This window comes from Mesoplodon mirus (assembly GCF_964341445.2).
Source record: "Mesoplodon mirus genome assembly, chromosome: 1".
In the NCBI taxonomy this organism is placed as follows: domain Eukaryota; kingdom Metazoa; phylum Chordata; class Mammalia; order Artiodactyla; family Ziphiidae; genus Mesoplodon; species Mesoplodon mirus.
Window position 1 is genome coordinate 192,759,180 of NC_138976.1, and position 22,060 is coordinate 192,781,239.

A 22,060-nucleotide genomic window follows, 5' to 3' on the forward strand; every position below is an offset into this window, starting at 1 on the left:
GCCTGTGTAACCACCTGGTGCAATTTTTCTTTGACATCACTCCATCACATACTCCAAACTGCCTACCACTTTCAGATTAATCTTATAAAACTTTGTATATGTGCTGCTGAAGTGAGCACAATCTTTATAGAACTTTGAATCACTCCCTATTTCCTGTGGCATGAAGCCCACCATTCAAACTTCTCCACAGTCTTATACCTTCCAAACTCATTAGTGTTATCTTCCAATTCCTGAATTCTCTCCTCCAATAATATTAGTACATTTTCTTCCTAAACGTGGCTAACATTTCCCCATTTTGAGATTTCATGTCTCTTCTAATTTTTTTTTAATATTTGGAAATTTTATTATACTGTATTTGCCCATAACAAATAAAATAGAAATTGTTTCAAGTCTTTGCAAATAAATTTAATACAGGGTATTAAGAACACCAGTGATGAAACTTCTGAGAAGTAAAGAAGGGCCACCTAGATAATGGAGTGATTAGTAGGAACAGGAATTTACTTTTACCCCTATGCTGGAAAGTCAGAGTTAAGCAGAGGGTTGTAAAGGAGTCCAGGGCCAGGTTAAATGATCATCAATGTCAGACCATACCAGTTCTGTCTCATTGGAGTTGGAGCCGTGGAAGTTACAAAGTTGCTGCTCGAGAATCTTCACAAAGTAGGGGAAGAAAGGGAGAAATCTCGTAGCTTATCCCTAAACTCCCATATACCATCAGTTGCTTCTTTTTGGCTGCGCCTGATCAGAAGTAGGCTGCCTGTATGAGTCTGCTATCATGTGATACAAAACAGATTCAAGAAGGAACAATGACTAAATTCAAGAAAAAGCAGCCCCAAACTAGTATTTTTGCTTGAATGTTGTGCAACAGTCTGTTTTCTGTATTTTTCTAACTTTATTGAGATGTAATTGACATATAGCATTGTGTAAGTTTAAGGTGTACAACCTGTTGGTATGTTACATGTTGTGAAATGATTACCACAGCGGAGCTAGTTAACACAACTCCATTACCTCGCATAAATAACATTTTTTTTTTTCGGTGAGAACATTTAAGATCTACTCTCTTAGCAACTTTAAAGTATATAATACAGTTCTGTTAACCTCAGTCACCATGCTGTAGATTAGATTCCCAGAAATTCATGTGCTAACTGGATATTTTACCCTTTGGTCAACATCTCCCCATTTCCCCCAACCCCAACCCCTGGCAACAACCATTCTATTCTGTTTCTCTGGGTTTGGCTGTTTTAGAGTCTACAATTTAGTTATAACATACAGTATTTATTTTTCTCTCTCTGACTTATTTCACTCATCATAATGCCCCAAGGATCCATAAATATTGTTGCAAGTGGCAGGATTTTCTTCTTTTTCATGGCTGAATAATATTCCATCTATGTACGTACCACATCTTCTATATCCATTTATCCATGCATGGACAGTTTGGTTGTTTCCATTTCTCGGCAATTGTGAATAATGCTGCAATGAATGTGCGAGTGCAGATATCTCTTTGAAATAGTGATTTCATTTTCTTTGGATATATATATACCCAAAGCAGGATTGCTAACGTATGGTAGTTTTCTTTTTAATTTTTTGAGGAGACTCCATATTGTTTACCATAGTGGCTGTACCAATTTACATTCCCACCAACAGTGCACAAGGGTTTCCTTTTCTGCATCCTTGTCAACATTTGTTACCTCTTAGTCTCTTTGAGGTGATAGCTCGTTGTAGTTTTGATTTGCATTTCCCTGGTGATTAGTGATGTAGAGCATCTTTTCATGAACCTGTTGGTGATTTGGATGCCTTCATTGGAAAAAATTTTATTCAGTTCTTCTGCCCAAGTTTTAATTGAATTGTTTGAGAATCTATATCTATCTATCTATCTATCTATCTATCTATATATATATATATATATAGCCATTGTATGTGTTCCTCATATATTTTGGATATTAACACCTTATCACATACATGATGTGCAAATATTTTCTCCCATTCTGTAGCTCACCATTTCGTTTTGTTGATTGTTTATTGTTCTGTGTAGAAGCTTTTTAGGTTGATGTAGTTATATAACAAGTTGTATATCACAAGTTATATAACAAGTTGTATTTCTCTTGGTGATTTTAAGATTCCCTTGTTATCTTTAACGTTGACATTTTAATTTTCATATTTCTTGGTAGGGATCTCTTTAGGTTGATCTGCTTTGGAGCTCTCTGGGCTTCCTGTATCTGGATGTCTGTTTCTTTCCCCAGGTTAGGAAAAGTTTTCAGATATTATTTCTACAAATGTTTTCTGCCCCCTTTTCTCTTCTCCTTCTGGAGTTCCTATAAGGTGAATGTTATTCCATTTGATGTGCCATAAATCCCTTAAGCTATATTCATTATTTTCATTCTTTTTTCTTCCTTATTCTCTGATTGGATGAGTTCCTCTTACCTGTCTTTGAGTTCACCTATTCTTTCTTGTGCTTCATCTACTGTATTTCTAAGTTCAATTATTGCATTCTCCAGTTCTGTGACTTCTATTTGGAGCTTTCTTATATCTTCTGTTTCTTCGTTGAAGATCTCACTGTTTTCATCCATTTTCCTTCTGAGTTCAGTGAGCATTTTTATGACCATAACTTTGAACTCTTTATCAAGTAAATTACTTATGTTCATTTCATTAAGATTTTTCCCTGAGGTTTTATTTTGTTCTTTTTTTGGAGTATAGTCCTCTCTTTCTTCATTTTGCTTGACTCTCTGTGTTGGTTTCTATGCATTAAGTGAAATAGCCACATCTCCCAGTCTTGAAGAGCTGTGTGACAGATGAACCTTGTCATTTAACCCTGTCTACTCTTGGTTGCCTCTCAAATCTTTGTGATTGTCTAAGCAGTTTATTTTTTTTTTATTATTTTTTTTCCATACGCAGGCCTCTCACTGTTGTGGCCTCTCCCGTTGCGGAGCACAGGCTCCGGATGCGCAGGCTCAGCGGCCATGGCTCACGGGCCCAGCCGCTCCGCTGCATATGGGATCCTCCCAGACAGGGGCACGAACCGGCATCCCCTGCATCGGCAGGTGGACTCTCAACCACTGCGCCACCAGGGAGGCCCTAAGCAGTTTATTTTTAATAGACCTGGCACACCATCCCAGCAGTTGAGGGTGTGCCAAGACAAATGAGCAACCCAAAGTGGAGGATCTCAGGCAGTACCTAGATTCAGGTTGATAGGAAGCCAGAAAATTTGGTAACAGCTTTTAAAGAATGCAAATATATTTAGCCTTGTGAGATTGCAAGTGTAAGCCCTGCTGCGCCCCAAAAGCAAGCAATCTGAAGGTGTCCCCTGGGGAGCAGTCACAAGAAAACAGTGCTTCAGATAAGTGTACAAGCTCCATTCTGGGAGATACCAGTGAACTGTAGTAAGGCAGAGTGAGGGTGGAGAGATGGCACCCCCAGCCTACCTTCCCCGAGAGCACATCCGTAGCCTCTAGATGTGTGCTGAACCTGAAGTCTGCTCTTAAGTCTTGTCCCTACTAGCAAATAGGCTTTTTTCATGTAAAGGCTGGGGCTGTGTCTCAGTCTGATGTGTAGTGGTACATCCTGGGGGTGGTATCCTGCCAAGAACTGTCTCTCCAATTGTTACAGTCCCATGGGACCCAGAAAAGAAATCCCTCCTGACCTCCAGAGCCAGGTGATCAAGGAGCATCCCCTGAGTGGAGGCCACAAAAATGGGATCTCCTGTCTTGGAGATTCTGGCTCTCTGGAGCACATCAGAGGGAAAGTGTGAAGATGATGCTTACTGGCTGAGTGAGGCGGTGGGAAGAGTGCAAAGATGACACCATTTGAATAAAGGGAAAGAGGGAAAAGAAAAAAAGAAAAAGAAGAAGAAAAAAAATATATATATAGCAAGACAGAGGAAGAGCAGGGAAGAAGGAGCCAGCTGGCTGGAGCACAAAGTTGTCACCTGCAGGAAAGGAAAAAGGGGAAAAAAGATGGCACCTTTCAGTTTTATCAAGGCAGAGAGAGAGCAGGAAGATGGCACCCGCCAGCCTCTGTCCCTGGGGAGTATTCCAGCAGGCCCCTGTTCCTCAGATTAATGCTGTAAAATTGGGAAGTGAGTCTCTTTCACAAAAAGTCAGAGTGCTTTTCAAACAAACAGAATATTATTTATGTATATGTAAGTTTATTTATTTATTACAATAATCTAGGAGGTAAGACTTTACAAATAAAAAAATGTGCAGAAATATGAACTAACTTGCTTGTGAATAACAGACCTGGAGCATGCCTCAGAGAAAGTGTGTAAAATGTCTCAAAACTAGAGAAAGCATAGAAACAAACTAACCACTGATACGGAACTAATAGAAAAGCTATCAAAAGTCTAGATCTGGGCTTCCCTGGTGGCACAGTGGTTGAGAGTCCGCCTGCCAATGCAGGGGACATGGGTTCGTACCCCGGTCTGGGAAGATCCCACATGCCATGGAGTGGCTGGGCCTGTGATCCATGGCCGCTGAGCCTGCACGTCTGGAGCCTGTGCTCCGCAGTGGGAGAGGCCACAACAGTGAGAGGTCCACGTACCGCAAAAAAAAAAAAAAAAAAAAAAAAAAAGTCTAAATCTGAGCAGAACCAGGAAGAAAGGAAATCATAAGAGGGATGAGAACTTGCTAAATAAATACATTTTTATTTCCATAATTAGAGGTAAGAATAAGGAAGAAATGAAACTAATTCCTAGTGTCAAGCCTATGTAAATGGAAAGGTTGTGATTTCAATTAACAAGAATTTCTTGTTTAGATTCAAAACAAGTATTTGTGTCAAAGAACCAATTCCAGTAGATTCCATGAGACATGCATATTTATATTCATTTTTCTGCATCAATGCTTTCAAGCTTTTAACCCATCCTTCTGGTGGGAAAGGAAAAGACATAAATATATGAAATATCTTAACAAGCTTTAATTATGTTTACTTCTTGATTTAAAATTACTCTTTATTAAGTTAAAATGAAGATATTCTAGACTAACTCCAAAGCAGAATTGAAATGGCACACGAAAATGATCAGACATGATTCAAGCATCTCAGTTAACTGAGATTTTACTACGTTTGTGTAATGATGTCTAAAATTGTGTTTTCATTAAACATAGCGGAGTAGAGCGAAACAGGGAGAGTCATCCTATAGACCTTGTTTGAATCTAAACATATTATCTATTACTGTAACTTTGAGAAAATCACTTAATTTGCATCAGCCTCAATGCCTTTATCTCTGAGAATAGTAATACCTATCTTGCATGGGGCTTTGGATCAAATAAGTTAAAACACAAGCAGAGTGTCTAGCAATTACAGTTGCTCAGTAAATAGCTCTTAATATTACCAATGGTCTCTGATGTGGGAAAACTATTACATAATAAAAAGATCCTTAATCTGGTATCTTTAAAATCAGGCTGAATGCAAAGAACTTCAGATTTTATGTCCTCCCTTCTTTTATTTTTATTTTTACCCAGAGAATAATGCAATTCAGAAAACAGAGGGAGAGATTAATTTCCACTTCAACTGAAAAGTCATCATTATAAGATTTTTTTCATCATGTGCTATAGTACATTAAATACAACCATAAAATCTTTGTTACCTCTCTATTGAAAGGTAGAATGGTGTCGCACTTCTTGAATATGGGCTGATACACTGGCTTATTCAATCAACAGAATGCAAGAGAAAAGGTGTTCTTGCACTTGTGAGGTTAAGTCATAGGAAGACTTACAGATTCCAGCCAAGTCTCTTGAGATGTTTACTTTGGGTGAAGCCACTCACTATGTAAGAGTTCAACTACATTGAGATATCCAGGTTGCTAAGACTCCAAAACTACACCGAGAAATTTCATGGAGAAAGACAGAGACAGAGAGAAAACCAGCCCCAGATTTTTCAGCCTGTGCAGCCCAACTCAAGCCCCAGATTTGTGAATGAAGATGCCATCTTGGTTGGACATTTCAGCACCAAAAGATGTGACTCAAAGAAAACTTAGCCAGAACCAAGGCCCCAGACATATGACACCAGTCAAGTTGTCTAATCTATCTCCAATCATTCAAGCCACCACAGCTGAGGCCCAGTCATGATGGAGCAGAGATGAGCCATCCCCAGTATTCTTTATCTTTATTCTTAGCTCACAAAGTCCTGACTATAACAGCATGGTTTCTATTGTATCTACCACTGCGTTTTGGACTGGTTTATTATACTGCAATAGGTATCTGGAATATATGTCTTGATCATTTCTTACAGTTCTAAAGCCACGGAACTCCTTTTACCCATATTCAGGGAGAATGCTATCTCTTGCTTATTTTCAGTCTCCCTTTGAGTCATAGAATCTGTTCAGAAGCTTCCTTGGACAGAGTCAGTAAAAGAAAACTCTTGATTACAAAACTCCATTATTACAACCAGGATAAAAGAACAGCCAAATCTGCTCACACACACCCCATTTTTTCACCACATCATAAACAATGGATTGGCCAAATTTTTAAGTGCTTGACTCTGTTTGAAAGTAAGCAGCTTTCCATCTTCAACCTCTTCCCCTCCAACTCAACTTCGAGTGATGCTCTAGTCAACCTCTGGACTTCCTGATGCACCTCCCATCTCTGAAATGAGAAGTGAAGAAAAAACATCTTCAGAAGACTTCTGATATCAAGACAAGGGATAGAACAAAGGCCAAAGCAGCAATATTGCCATCCAGAGGGAAAACTACTGAACCTACACTGCAATACTCAGAAGGAAAGTCAAGACATGAGAGAATTAAGTGTAAAGCACAGCTATATTGGTGGCTTCTATTTAAATAATCAAGGTCAATAAGTAGGTCTCTGGGATGATGATCCCTATACCCTGTTACTTGCACCAGAATTGGGACATAACCAGGAACAAATAGTTCAGGAAGCTAGAGTCATTGACACTGAGAGCCAACTACAGGGAACACCAAACATCCGGGGCTATTAATAGTTCATGTGCTTCTGTACCTAAATTTGGAAAGACTGTAAGACTTTCTGAATCTTCAGGTAACTTGCATACTATTCTAATCATAAGCAATCATGCTCCCTCTTAAGCTAAACCATACAACTTCAGAATCAGGTGTTACTTCTTATTGGTACCACTGTCCACTAAGCAAAGGCAGAAATACAGAAGTAAACCTGACCCCTGCCTTTCCCTCATATATTCCCCCTCCCCACTTTTCCCTCTTTCCCACATATTACTAGGTTTAATCAGTTCTGCTGCCTAGAGATCTGTTAAAGTCCTTCATTTTAATCATATTCCTTTGCCCTGATTCAGATCCTTGTCATCACTAGCCTAAGCTGCCCTCTATCTATTTCTGACCCTCCCATCTGAACTGTTGCCCTTCATATTCATCCTCAACACTACTATCAATATTATTTCTAAATTGCAAATTTGACCATCAACTGTCTAAAGACTTCAACATCTTTCCATTGCACTAATGATAAAGTCCAACTTCTAAACATGTCATAAAGGTCTCCATTTTTTGGCCTTGCTCTGCCAATTTAACTAATGTCTTTTTTTAGTAATTAAAATCTACTATCCTTGTTGTTTTACGAGTGTTAGCAGTTGCTGTTCTCACTTTTGAAAATATTTCCCCCTTTCATTCACTTAGAAAACTCCTATTCATCCTTTAAAACCCAAATGCAGTGAAACCGATTTTCTCTCTCACTCAAATCACTTTCTCCTCAAAACTGTAATTTTACCTCTGTGTAGCTCAATTGTTTGTTATACTCTAATGACAACAGATTCTTAAATATACTCATCTTTGTATCTTAATATCCGATAATATGACTGACATTTAACAAACGCTAAACATACTTGACACTTGAATTGATTGAATTGAATTAAACTGAATCAATCACTCTCAAGAACACTAACGATTGTGAGGGTTTCCTGCATCAAGAGTACAAATCACGCTGAATTTTCATAATACTGCTAGTCTTGATTGAGGCACAGCAAACAAGTTTACAACAGAGTTCCCCTGTGAAAAGAATAACTTCAGTAAAAGATAACAAATACACTCAGAAGTCCATAAAGGAGGCAGGGTAGTCTAGGGGATTCTGTTCTCATCCAAAGTCTTGCTGAGATTTGATTCAGAGGGGAAAGATTGATTTTTCTAGCTTAAGTTAAACGAGGCATGGAACAAATGTCAAAAGCAGGACATAGACTTAGATTCTTCACCGTCACACCAGTAAAGTTACCATCCTTCCATCTCCTTGAGAACAAACAAGAAAGCCTGCTGTGGACCGTGAACAAAACAACAACTGTGAATTTACACAGCTCCTTCAACTTCTAAGCTGTGTACTGAGAGTGAATTAGAGGTCTCCTCCAGATAGCATTGCAAATGAGCATTATTTTATTTTCACCAAGCCTTTCAGGTGATACATGCGACAAAATCAGCAAAGTCAGTACTCACTGTGGCAGACAAAGTAACTACTATGTATCTGTCCTAAAAGTTCCCGTGATGTTCTGGCTAGTTTTGCTTAAGTACTATTTATAATATTTATGAGAAAGGAGGACAAAAATGAACCTGATGCTTTTGTGGAGAAGGAATTCCCTGGCTGAGCAGAAAAGCCTGCCAAAGTTTTGGTGTTTCTTGTTTGTTTGAAACAAGACTAAAAGACCATATAATGCAAGATGAAGCCATTAACAGTTAAAAGGGAGAGGACACACTAAAGAGACTCAGCCAGGGCCCTGGTAAATTATCAAACATTGTGGGCTTTCTTAGTGAGAGTCTAGGATTTGAGAAATTCATGAGGAGAAAAGGCGGAGGTCCCTGGGCACCTGAAAATGAGAATTGCTGCATTGAACTAGGCTGACTTTGGCATGCATTTTGAAGAAGGCAGTCATATGGAATGTAACGAATAAATAGAGCATATCAGAGCCTGAAAACCTGAGAATAGGCTCCTGTGGGTGAAACGAGGTGAAGCACGGTGCTTGGTACACTATAAACCCTCAGTAACATTGGCTGGTTGTGAATGAAATGAAACCTAACCTGAATCCAGTCCCTACTCGGTAACAGCGGGGAAGATAATGGGTGCCTAGGCAACGTCTAGCAAGTTCTGGGCTAGAGGCGGCTCCCAACTGTTGCGTCACCAGGGGCCACAGAACTGAGTCGGGAAGGGAGAAGGGAGGAATATGTGCGGAGGGTCATCCGACTGAGTCGGAACCGGACACTCTGGCAGGAAGTAGAAAGCGAAGAAAACGAAAATACCATTGGTGAATTTCAACACCACGTCGTGAATTTCAGATAATTTTCCACTTGTTTATTAAGGTGGAAAACTCGGATTCCAACGATGAAGGAGATGGAGTTTCGGCCCAACACATAAGTCAAACGGACCGATTGGTTCGGGAAGAGGATTTCTCCAGGTTCGTAAATAATCTGAGTGAAGAAGATTACGAACTTATGAGAGACAACAATCTTCTAGGCATTCTAGGTGAAAGTACGGAAGAAGAGTTGCTGAGAAGACTTCAGCTAATTAAAGAAAACGCACCACAAGACTCAGATGAAAATACAGGTATATTTTGCTTTTGGAGGGAATAGGATGGGATGAATAAGGAACTTCATAATAGGAAATAGTAACTTCATAATAGTAAATAGTAAGTTATACAGAAGTGACTTACATTAATTTGGTAAGTAACTTCTCATAAAAAGAACTGGCATTTACTTGATTTTTGGTGAGAATGTCAAGGTATGTTTGTTTGTTTTCCTGATTCACATCTGGGTTGTTTTAATTGGGAAACAGTGCAAAGTAGCCTATTTGTATTTTTCTTGGTTTTCTACCTCAACTGAAAGTCCCTCCTACTTCTTGAATTATTTTTTCTACATAGACATGTAAAAAAAAAACAAACAGAAATATTCTCCACTGGGGACAATTGTGCTCTCTTCAACACCTGGGGACATTTGACAATGGCTAGAGATATTTTTGGTTGTCACAGGGGAGGCATGGGTGTTACTAGCATCTAGTGGGCAGAGGCCAGGGATGCTGCCAAAGATCCCACAATGCACAGGATAGCTCCCCAAAACAAAGAATTGTCCAGCACCAAAATGTCAGTAGTGCTAAGGCTGAGAAACCCTGCTCGAAACTCAGGTCTGGTGTCCTCCCTCCCAGTGTGAAGTAGAGGAATTTGCTGTCTAATGAAGAGGATACTATAATACTTTGGCTCTTGAATATGGTCTTATATGTACCATGCTAGGTTCAGTCTATTCATTTGATCTGACCTTCAATTTAATGTCAATTAAATATCTTGGTAACATTAAGAAGTATTCAAAATGCAAACACTTTTAAACCTATAAAACTTGTTTATGTTTGGGCAATAACCTTATATTTTCAAACAGCTTATCTATTATCAAAAGCACATAAGTGAAGAGCCTACAAGTAGTCATGTTGGAGACTAATGGAAATTAGACAATAATGTAAATTGAACTAAACTACTAGCATTGTACCTTAACTGGTGTTTACCTTGTTTAATTGCATTAGTGTTTTGACAGTGGACTGAAAAAAAAGTCTCTTGACATTCCTCCGACAGTGGTACACAGGGCTGTGTATATGATGAAATACTGAAACATAGACTTCCTCCGGATTCCCTTTTTAAAAAATTCTCTAAGTTTATCTAGGATTAGCTCACTCTTTTTGGATGGAATCGAAACTTTTCTACCTTTACTTATAAATCTACACAGTGCAGTTTATAAAATATTAACTCTATAAATGTGAAATCAGTTGAAAACACCTGAGTATTTAAGTTCTCATTTTTTGTTTGTTTTTGAAACAAAGTTTCAGAGTGCTATTTTATGATGGTTCTAATTTTGGTAGTTCTTTTATGCACCCTCCCCATTTTTTTTTGTGAACAGACAGAGGAGACTCTTCAGATGACGTGTCTAGTGGTGACTCTCTAATAGACTAGCTTAACTGTTCTGGACAAACTGAAAATATGACAAGTGGACAAAGAGAAAACCAATCTTGGAGAGAAGAGAGCCAAATTAATCCTAAAAGTGATCAGTTCATATTCAGTTTAGAAATAAATGCTAACCTTGATAATGGGAGTCCAAATCCAGAGAATGAATATGTAGCATCTGCAAGACTTCCCAGAAGAGAAAATATGGAAGACAGCCAAAGGCAAGTGGAAAGTCCACAATCTGAATCAATATTTACAAGACCATCTATGTCTGAACAAGATACAACTGAAACATTAATGGAATTCCCACCTACCACAAGTCAGCGAAGAGCAAGAAGTAGGAGCCCAGAGTATCGGAGAACCAGAGCAAGAATTGAAAGTTGGTCGCCTCCACGTTCACTTAGGGAAATTGTACAAAGACTTAATCATAGTATACCCTCTCAGAATTTTGAGCAGCCTCTGCTAAGTGAGAATGCGAGATTTTCTAGAACTGAGCACCAAGAAATATTGACACATCAAATGACTGGATTTGAGTTGCAAAATAATGGTCTTATTGAAACTTCTAGAACAAGGAATGCCGTTCATGGAGAAAATTCTCCAGATACAACCAGCAGTGGTGAATCTTGGGGAATGAGGGAAATATATCCAACCATACCCTTCAATCTTGAAGTAGGACAAGTTCATTCTGGAGCATATTCTCAGAGAGACAGCAGAGCTAGTAGAACTCAGTTAACATCTGAGACACCAAACAACACTGTCACTTCTGAAAGTGAACGAGGACTGAGGCATATGTATTCACATTCTGAGCAGGCAGGTGTGAGAGCTTATGTCAATACCATTAGAAATCCCGTTTGCAGAACGTTAAATACTAGCTTAAATGATACAACATCTGTTCCAATTCAGAGCATGTTAAGGCAGACAATGGCAGAATTTAGTAACTCAAATAACCTTATGGACAGTGACAGTAATTTAGAGCATAGTGTCTCACCTCCAAGTCAAAACATGGAATGGCTAGAGTCACCTAATGGTAGTAGTAGTGGTACATTTGGTTCTGATTCAAATGCTAGCTATGATACCCATTCAAGTTCCACACTGAGTTGGCATTCAAGCCCCAATTGTACGTCTAGTTCCAGTTCTAGTCCTATTTCTGGTTCCAGCTCAAGTGATGAAAATTCAGGAATTAGATCACTGATGTTTGAAGGCATTGAAGAAACAAACTTATCATCAGAGACCAGCCAAGGGGGTATACAAATTAGCCTAATAATATCTGATGAAAGTGACTCTGGGTCCTCCCATAATCTGCAAACTACAGGACTCACCAAAGCACAGATTGACAGCTTGGCTCTAAGATCTTTTGGTGAAAATGATGCACTAAAAGCCTGTAGCATTTGCCTTACAGAGTACACAGAGAACAGCAAGCTTCGCATACTACCTTGCTCCCATGAATATCACATTCACTGCATTGATCGCTGGCTGTCTGAGAACTCTACGTGTCCGATTTGTCATAGGCAAGTAGTGGATTCCAATGAGAGTGAAAATCCTGATCGATGAATTCTCAGCTATATAAAGTGTTATAGGGCTTCCCTGGTGGCGCAGGGCTTGAGAGTCGGCCTGCCGACGCAAGGGACTGACAATTAAAATTAATTTCACACCATAGCAGTTCACTGAATTTCAATAAAAACTTAGCATGTGCACTGGGTTGGGATGTTCCTGATTCCATGGGAGAAATGTCTTAATATGATAAAATGAATCTAGATAGATCCTAGTAGTATTATCTCATCATGTAAATCCCAGACATCTCTTAGCCCTGTTCAATCCTGGTTGTGCATGCAAAGAAACAGAAACCCAACCAAATATCAATAATTAAGAAGCCATTTAAGACTACATTAGAGTCATTCACATAAAGAAGTCATGTTACATTCCTAGAATGCCATAAAAAGCTTTGAAACCCTTCTCTTCCTATCTCTCTCCACAGCAGTTTATCCCACCTCCCTAACACTACCTTAACGTTTCTCCTATTCCCCACTACCAATGTATCAGTCAGTTCTAGCTAAAAACTGATGGCACACTTTAAAAGAGTGATGGAATAGCATTTAATGAAGAGACTAAAGTGTGTAAAGAATGAAGGGAAACCAAGAGATGATGAAGTACCCTGAGGCTAGCAGCTGTGAGAAGCCAGTATTATAACCACTAGGTTTGAAGGGGCATAGAGAGATAGCAGTTCCTGCAACCCAGAATGTCTTCGAGTTATAGGAGAAGCCCACCCAACAAGAGATGTAACCTTAGGAAATGGCATCCACTGCCAACCTAAAGTTTGGAAGGGGGCAGATCATGGAAATAAATACCCTTGCCTTCTTTCCTCCTGACTTCTAATCACTTATCAGTAGTTCATATTAACCAAACCCAACCTGAAGACACAGAGAGACTGGTCCATGAAGCTGATAAAGATCAGCCTCCTGGAATCACGAAGCAGGGTTAAGAAGGATGGCGAGTAGATCCGGTAAGCAAATCAGAGACCATCTACCAAAACCAGCATTCCCAACTCTCTTCAAACCCAGCCTGTGTATGCTTTCTTGCCTCTTCCGCTTCCGCTTGTTCTCTATTCCACTCTATGACTCAGCTCTTTAACAACCCTCTCTATTTTCCTTTTATTTACTCAGATCTTGTATTTTTAAAAGTGATAAGATGACAAAGCCTTAGAACTTAATTACCTTTCTCTTAAACATGACACACTTTGATTTGCTGTGATTGTAAACAACTAAGGATAAAGGGCAGTTATAGGTATGTCTTTAATTTTTGCTTCTTCAATATATTCAAGCTTCAATTTCTTTCTATATATGTTTAGTTCATATAATTAATTTTTAAAACAGATTCTAACTTCTTATAAAGGGTTTTATGGTTTATATATGACTCAATCATATGATTAAGAGTGAATTCATGTGAATGACCCAAAGTAGCCAATTGCTGCTTGGAGCCTCACAAGCTGCAATATGAAAGCCTTAAAGGTAAAACTTGGCTTCAGGAAACATGTCTACATAGTTCAATTCTAACTGTCCCCAGTAAAACCATCACCCAAAACCCCGAGTATTTGAAATCAAAATTTAGGTCATGCTTCCTTCCAACCTAAACATAGTGAAGGATTTTTCTCCTAATTCAGCCTGAAGGCTATTTTTGGGGGGTTGTATTGGCCAGTCCAGAAAATTTTGCTTAAATTTTTCAATCCTGGTATAGGTGAGAGTACATTGTATTATAACCTAAAGCAATAATCAGAAATTTTGTGCAATGTGCAGCCTATACAAATGTAGGCAGTGTTAAGTATACACCTTCTCTAAAAAGTTAAAGTCAGAAACATCACTGACCTTTCTTTTCTATGTGAATTGCTGACAGCCACAGTATTTGCACATAACTACAAAATATAAATGGGGAGTGGTGGTGAAGTTTTTGAAAACATCTTTGAGGTAGCATATTTTTCACACAGAAGGTATCTGCATGGCCAGAAATGAAGGCTTGGATCAAACCTCTGAAATTTACATTAACTTCTGAAAGTTGTTTGAATAGTCTGATTTTTAGGAAGTATTTTTGATATCAGATATACTTCATTTAAAGTGAGTAGAATAATTATAACAGTACTTGGCTTTCATACTATCCTAACAGATTAAAACCTTCCAAAGGATGATAATTGCTTAATTAATGCTTCAGTACATTCACATGCACCTTCTGTGGTCGACAGAATTCTAAGATGATGCCCAATGATCTTTGTAGGAGCCCCTCCCCTTGAGTATAAGACCTGTGAATGTGATGGAATATCATTCCCATTATTAGATTATGATATATAGCACAGTTGATTGGGAGATTATCCAGAGTGAGCCTGACCTAATCAGGTGAGCCCTTAAAAGGCACAGAGAGGACTTCTAATCCAGATAAGATGGTTTATACTCCCCTCTCCCTGCTCCCCCTTTATACGCACAACTATATATCCTGGAAATAATATGAGACGACCAAAGGAGATCTCTGAAAGGTCTAGAGAAGGTGAATTGCCTAGGGACCCTCAGAATGGATGAACAGCCTCATGGCAGGGCACCTTATGACCCTCTACCAACAAAAAAATGTGATCCAGGCCCAGCATTTCCTAACTCCCAACTTAGTAACAGGAAGTGGCTCAAAGAGGCTCTTCCTCCATCACATCAAATGGGAATCCCCCAAACACCAGGCGAGCCTTGCAGAACCTGCAACGACGAACAATTGGAAGCCCTGATGACACTAAGTGACCAGGGAAAGTGCTTTCCTTCCCCACTGGGCCTGAGATCCCCCTTCACCACCCAGACACATCAGTGGCTAAGGGTCCCAGCAAAAGTGCTCCTACCACAAAAAGCTCCCACCTGGACAATGCTCTCCTCAGATGGGCCTGAGGCTCCTCTCCCCTCCCCAGAAACATCAGGCAACTTGCTGGTACCGGCAACGGAGATCCCTCCACAGAAAGCTCTCAACATGGTAAGCACCCTCCACTCCTTACAGTCCAGGGAGACCCTGTCACAAGTGCCTGGCCCAGGAAGGACTCTTCATCACGTGTTCCAGAGATTCCCTTCCCTCACCAGAAGCACCAAGTGCCGTATCCTGGGGAAGCTACTTCAGACCCCATAAGCAGCATGAGAAGGGACCAGAGGTAACCCCACCTGCACAAGAGAAACAGACCAAAAGAGTACCACAAAGGGTCTGAAAATTAGGTTATCATGGAACCACCGTCCATAAAAGTACAGGAAATGTGTGTCAAACCTATAAAGAGTGAATTCCTGCTAAAAATTAAAAAAAAACAAAACACTTTAAATAGGGACCAAAGAATCCTAACATAATAGCCAAAATGTCCAAAAGACAATAAAATATCACTACTTATACCGAGAACCAGATACATGACAGCTTGAATAAGATGTGACAGATGATGCCAACAGAGATGAATTAGATGTTAGAATTATCTGACAAGGGTTTAAAAATGTTTATTTCAGACCTTTAAGACCTTGAACACAGAACCTAGTCACTCCATGCCAGTATCCCAACCTGTAGAACTGTGAGCTAATAAAGGGATGCTGTTTTAAGCCATTACATTTGTACTAATTTCTTATGCAGCAACAGACAACTAATACAACTTCTCATCTAGGATCCATCCTGTACCTAGAAAATGATTATAATGAGTCCTAGACAAGTAAATGGCTTAATGTCTTGGTTCTAGGCCCACTATAACATTATATTCTACCATTTTTCCCAAAAATGGAATCTCTAATTCCTGCTACTGAAGCTGCTAGAAGACAGTATCCTTCCTGTTTGAACAACCACCAATATTGTATCGCTCTAACTTTACTTCACATCACCCTATCTCATTCTACCAGTATATGCTGCTTATATCATAAACCCAATTTAACACTCTGACTTTGAAACTATAGAGCCACTTATTTTTCTCTCAAAACGATTGCTGAGTATTATATTGCTCTTCCAAATCATATTCCTCTCTGTCTGCCCTGACAAATCAGAAATGGAGAAGATTTGTACCTGAATCTTCTGAGCTCAACCTGATACGTTTTTTATATTACAGTATATCAGTTTAAATACACAGCATCACTGTGGTTGTGAGCATAAATATTTCCATCTTAAGAATTTTCTCTGTATTTTCTTGGTAGTTTTTAAAACATTTGTTTATTTTGGCGTAATTCCAAAAAAAAAACCTTGTCTGAATAACAAATTCTTTTTGAAAGTAGTTATAGCCTGTGGATAAGTTTTTGATAGCAATATAAAGTCTATCTTTTTTGGCTAACCATGAAAATAAGTTGTGCTCTCAATATTCCATGAAGAATTAAGTATAAAGATTCTTTTGTAAATGCAAACAAGCCTGAGCATCGAACAACATGAACATCAAAACACTGCATGTACTGGAAAGTTCACAAAGAAATGTGACGTTTCTGTTAAGTAATATTACTTGTTATCCATATGCAATACTTTGAGATCTTCAGTATCTTCTTTACTACGATTAACCAAACATTTCATGTCTTTTCATTATCTGAGACGTGAATGTATACTCCCTTCAATGAGAAGTTTCCTGGTATGAGAATTTCGAATGGAAATCTGAACTGCATTTCTTTTCTGTGACTTCTTTTAAGATTTGAAAATTCTTTACCATCTTAACTCAGGCTTTTTCACTATGAAATAAGAGGCTCTCCTTTGTGTGATATTCAAAACTCTCCATTTTTAATCATCAAGCCAGCATCTTTAACATCACTGCAAAAATGTGGAGATTTGGAAAAGCATGTTGGGGAAAATCCTTTTTCTCTCATCCACCATTCGTAGAGGACAGACACTAATTATAAGCCAACTCTGGGCTCTGGGTTCTCCATTCTCACATCACTAGTCACAACACAGTTATCTACCACCCCTGGCCTTGTCATCTTCTATTCTGGAAGTGTATTTTTTTTTCTTTAGTAACACTTGTGACTATCTAAAACATTTTTTATTTATCTTGTGCTTGTTTTCTTCCCCATTCCTATCCCAAAATAGAAGCTCCAAAAGACCTTTCTTTTTTTTTAAATTACTACTACATTTCTAAAAACTAGAACAGTTACTGGCATACACACACACACACACACACACACACACACACACACTGCTTCAGAATTTTTGGCCACTGTGAGCATCCCAGACTTATTTTTCACCCTTTATTCTCCAAAGAAAACCTATTTTAATACTGTTACTTACCATCCTGGATTTGATGTATTTCAACCTAGATCTCTCTCACTTACTTAACATATTTGTATAGGGTTTCTTGCCTATTAAGTTATAATATCTGCCAACCCTTTTCTAAATCACTATTTCAGGCATTCAACACTGACCAAGAATGTGCCATGCCCGATGCTGGGTGCTAGGGTTATAGTTACGAAGTACAGCACTTATCATGACGAAATGTATTACATTTTAAAGAAGGCAGATGAATAAACATACAGTAACACTCTATGTCAGGGATGCCCTGACACAGATTTCAGATACAGGATAAAATGGAATGATCTAGGTGGAGAAATCTACACTAATAATTCAAACCTCCTTAAAGTTGGGTTATATCTGAGTTGTATCTTACAGGACTAGTAGCAATTAGCCAATGAAATGAAGTCATTAATTTTATTCTAAGCAAAATAAATACTGCATGCAACAGTAAAGATGCATTGAAAATTTAGGGCTCAGTAAACATTAAGTATGAATCATCATGCTCTGGGGTAGAAGAGGAAGAGATATAAGTACATTAGCATGAAATGAAGAGATGAGGCCAAAGAGGCAACAAGTGGTATTGTGTATCAGGCTGAAGAGTTGAACTAGATCTTCTAAGCAATGCACAGTCAACACGATTTTTCTAATAGGAATAAAATTTTTCAATTTTTAGAATGGTCATACTAGCAGGGATATGAACAGATTGTCAAAATTTAGATTGTCCCACTTACGAGTTATGGCATTAACTGGAAGAGAAAAGTATAAAGTCCTGATATAATGGTGAGACAGTTGAGATATGGATGCATATAGATTCAAGTAGTATTAAAGAAGCACAATAAAATTTGGTGGCTGCTTGGATAATTTAAAGATGACCTTAAGTTTCTGGTTTAGGTGACTGAGTAGATGGTGAGAAGTTCCACTGATATAAGAAATGCAATATAACTTGTTTGTCATAGTAGATGAATAGATGACAATTCAGCTGGAATCTCTGAGATTTGAGATGTCAGAGTGATATTTTAGTGGCAATGTTCATCTCGCTATCACGGAATATCAAGTATGCTTCTAAAATCAGGATAAAGATGCCAGACTGAAGTCAAAGAAGTATGAGGTATTGCCTGTGAAAGTATGTTCCATGGTAGTAGTGGAGGGAGATGGATGGAATCCTTTGGAACAGGAGCAATTATAAAGAAGACAGACATAATGAAGCTAGCAAAGATAATCAAGACAGAAAAATGAGAGGTGTAAAGATAATCATAAACACAGAGCTCATGGTCTTCATTCGTAAATATGAAGAGAAAACAAAATATCTCTAGATATTAAGAAGAATGTAAACTCCTAGGAAAGCAAGGGTTTTGTAATTTTCACTACAATTGTCATAGCACCCAAAAAATACTGCCTTGCCCAAAGTCGATGTTCCATAAATATTTGTTGAGATATTTGAGATAGGCATGACATAAGAGAGAATAAGATAAATATTAAAAATAGCAAAATAAGTCCTGGGAGAAATAGGAATAATTCATGTACTTGGAAAGAACCTGAAAGGCTTAGTTTTACCTTGAACAGATGGAGACCTGCCACTATTCTAAACACATACAAATGTTGAAAGAATAAGTCTTTGGCAGGAACTGTAACAAACACACTGACCATTATATATCACCTGGAAACAGTCTTTACATATCTTTTTTAAAAGGCTCCTTTTTAAAAGAAAGAATTGGTAAGAGGGTGGTTAAATGCCTTTCTGTCAGGCTTTTTGTTTGGAGAAAAAGGTGTAGGTGAGGTAACTCTGCCCCACATAGACTTTCAGTCTATGTCTCCCTCTTGCCATCCTGAGTTACTCAGGAGTTCTGCTGGGCACATATATATCTCAGAAGCTGAAGCCCCCTCCTTGCATATTTTAGTAGTGGGCTTCCTTTTCTTTCAGATTTCACCATTATTATGATAGGTTCTTGAGAGGCAAAGATAATGGCTATGTATGCTTACATTCACAAACATCTTGAAGCAGAGCCCATTTTCTTTTGTATTTTGAAATCCAATATAAAGGAATTTAAAAATTCAGCAAGAGGGAAAGGGTTTCAGAGTATTTGAACTTGAAAGAGTATATACCCATAACTTCATTTTTGCAAGAAAATTAGCTTCTTGAAATCTTATGCAATTGCTGCCAAGATCATTGTATTAATTTTAAGTTGTAATTGTAGAGAACACTTACAAATTAGTTTAAAGGCTAGAAAGGAATTTATTGACTCACAATACAACAAAGTTTGAAAGTGCTGATACTTTCAGACACAGGTAAGTGTGGGGGCCCAAAGGATATAAATAGAAAATGTTTCTCTGACTTGGATATTCTTCCCTCTGCAGTTTGTTTTGTTTGTTTTGTTTTGTATTATTTTGGGGAAACCTTTCTCCAAGGGGTGGCAAGAAAAATGACCAAACGCAACTCTATTTTTGTATATTACCAATTTACTGAACCCAGGCAAAGAGACAGCCTTTATACAAAAGACTGACTCAGCTTGGGATTTCTGTTAAAACCTCAAGTTCAGGGAATTCTAACTGGCCAGGTCTTGGTCACATGCCCAGCACGAGAATATGGAGGTGGGATCTCCAAGCCAAACCAGATGGAAGTGTGGACAAATTCACCAAAAGTAGCAATGAAGGTCTTCTAAGGGTTCTCTTGTTTTTCACACTCTTCTGGAATCAATTCTGGTGGTATATATTTTACTAGGAAATAATCAATTTCATCCAGTTTTTAGATATTTACAGCACATTTATGTTCAGTGAATCATCCTAAATTTAATATATTTCCCTTTGTGTTATTTTTCTTTCTGTTCCTATACTTTATACCTTGGCTTTCACCCTTTTTCCTTGATCAGAATATCAAATGACATTCGATAAACTCTATATTAAGGTTTGGTTGGACAAGTAGAACCACTAGAAGGACTTTATTATAGAGATTAAACCTTACATGATAGTGGGGCTTTGTTAAGCCGTCTATGTAAATCCACTGCCCCTGCCTCTTGGTGCCAGTCCTGAAGACAGTAGGGCTGGCGGTCAGGAATGAGAGATGATCTGAAGTTAGGAGATCAAGGATAAGCTGGAACCTTCAAAGATAAGCTATACTCCAACTAGAAAAATGAACTGAACACCATATTAAAAGGATTATACATCATGGCCAAGTGGGATTTATGTGTAAAATGGTTCAACAGACAAAAATCAATCAATGTGTTACACCACATTAACAGAATGAAGGACAGAAAAACCACATGATCATCTCAATTGATGCAGAAAAAGGCAGAAAAAGTATGTTCATTGGAGTTCAAAACTCCATAGAAAGTTTAAATAACATATTTGATAAAACTGAATTTGAATTTTATAAGTTGAAAATAAGCCAGAAAAAATTATGAGGTTAAATGAAAATGTGAATGATAAAGGAATAAAGGATAAAACGGAAGACCCACATTCATCTAATAATATTTTTAGAAGGTGAGATTAGAGTGAATTTAACAAGTATTTGAAGAAATAGTACTTCTCAGAGATTAAGTTAGAAATAAATCCTCAGGGCCTCCCTGGTGGCGCAGTGGTTGAGAGTCCGCCTGCCGATGCAGGGGATACGGGTTCGTGCCCCGGTCTGGGAGGATCCCATATGCCGCGGAGCGGCTGGGCCCGTGAGCCATGGCCGCTGGGCCTGCGCATCCGGAGCCTGTGCTCCGCAACGGGAGAGGCCACAACAGTGAGAGGCCCGCATACCGCAAAAAGAAAAAAAAAAAAAAAAGAAAAAAGAAATAAATCCTCAGATAAAAGAAGTGCATGGAGTCACCAGTAAAAGAAATGAAAACAAATATATGATTATATCCTGTATCGTATACCTCACCTCAGCCTGATCCTTCCTTTGTTCCACATTAAAAGAATGTGCAACACTGGCAGACTACTTATATATACAATCTGACAGTGTCTCACTGTGTTCATGATTCCAACAAATCTATCCTCCACCTCTCTCCTTACTCCAGCAGGTGAGAATATTCCTAAAGCAACCCTTTCAGTTCTCCCACAGGCTAAACCCATGGATGTATTCTTTCTCCTTTCTTCACATTCCCTCCACATAATTTTGTTATCCAGTTTACAGAACATCCAGAGGTCAAATTCCAGCTTGATCATGCATTCTCATATTGAATCGCCATCCTTCCCTGCTTCACTGCTTTTGCCCTGCAATCCGGTTCACTTGCATTGTACTCTCTAATTAAATAATAGCACATAAACTCGTGGCCTGAGGCTCTGCTTTCTGGGGAACCAAGGCTAAAAAACAGCTGGTAAACCACATCACATAATGGCAAAGAGGAATGTCTACAAAGCAACTTGGAAGAAAGAAAGAATATCAAATAAAAAGAGCAATGAGACTAGTAGCAATCTTCTCATCAGTAACAATAGATGCCAGAAGATAACTGAAAGCACTATC

The 22,060-nt window shown here is 38.5% G+C and overlaps 1 protein-coding gene across 1 annotated transcript; it reads left to right on the forward strand.

Moving 5' to 3' along the window:
* Positions 1-567: 567 nt before the first annotated feature.
* LOC309806995 (E3 ubiquitin-protein ligase RLIM-like) lies at positions 568-12,423 on the forward strand (the record flags this gene model as incomplete). Its single annotated transcript, XM_082626121.1, is given in 4 exon segments — positions 568-657; positions 9,251-9,494; positions 10,829-10,878; positions 10,882-12,423. Coding segments are annotated over 4 exon segments (1,926 nt in total).
* Positions 12,424-22,060: the final 9,637 nt, after the last annotated feature.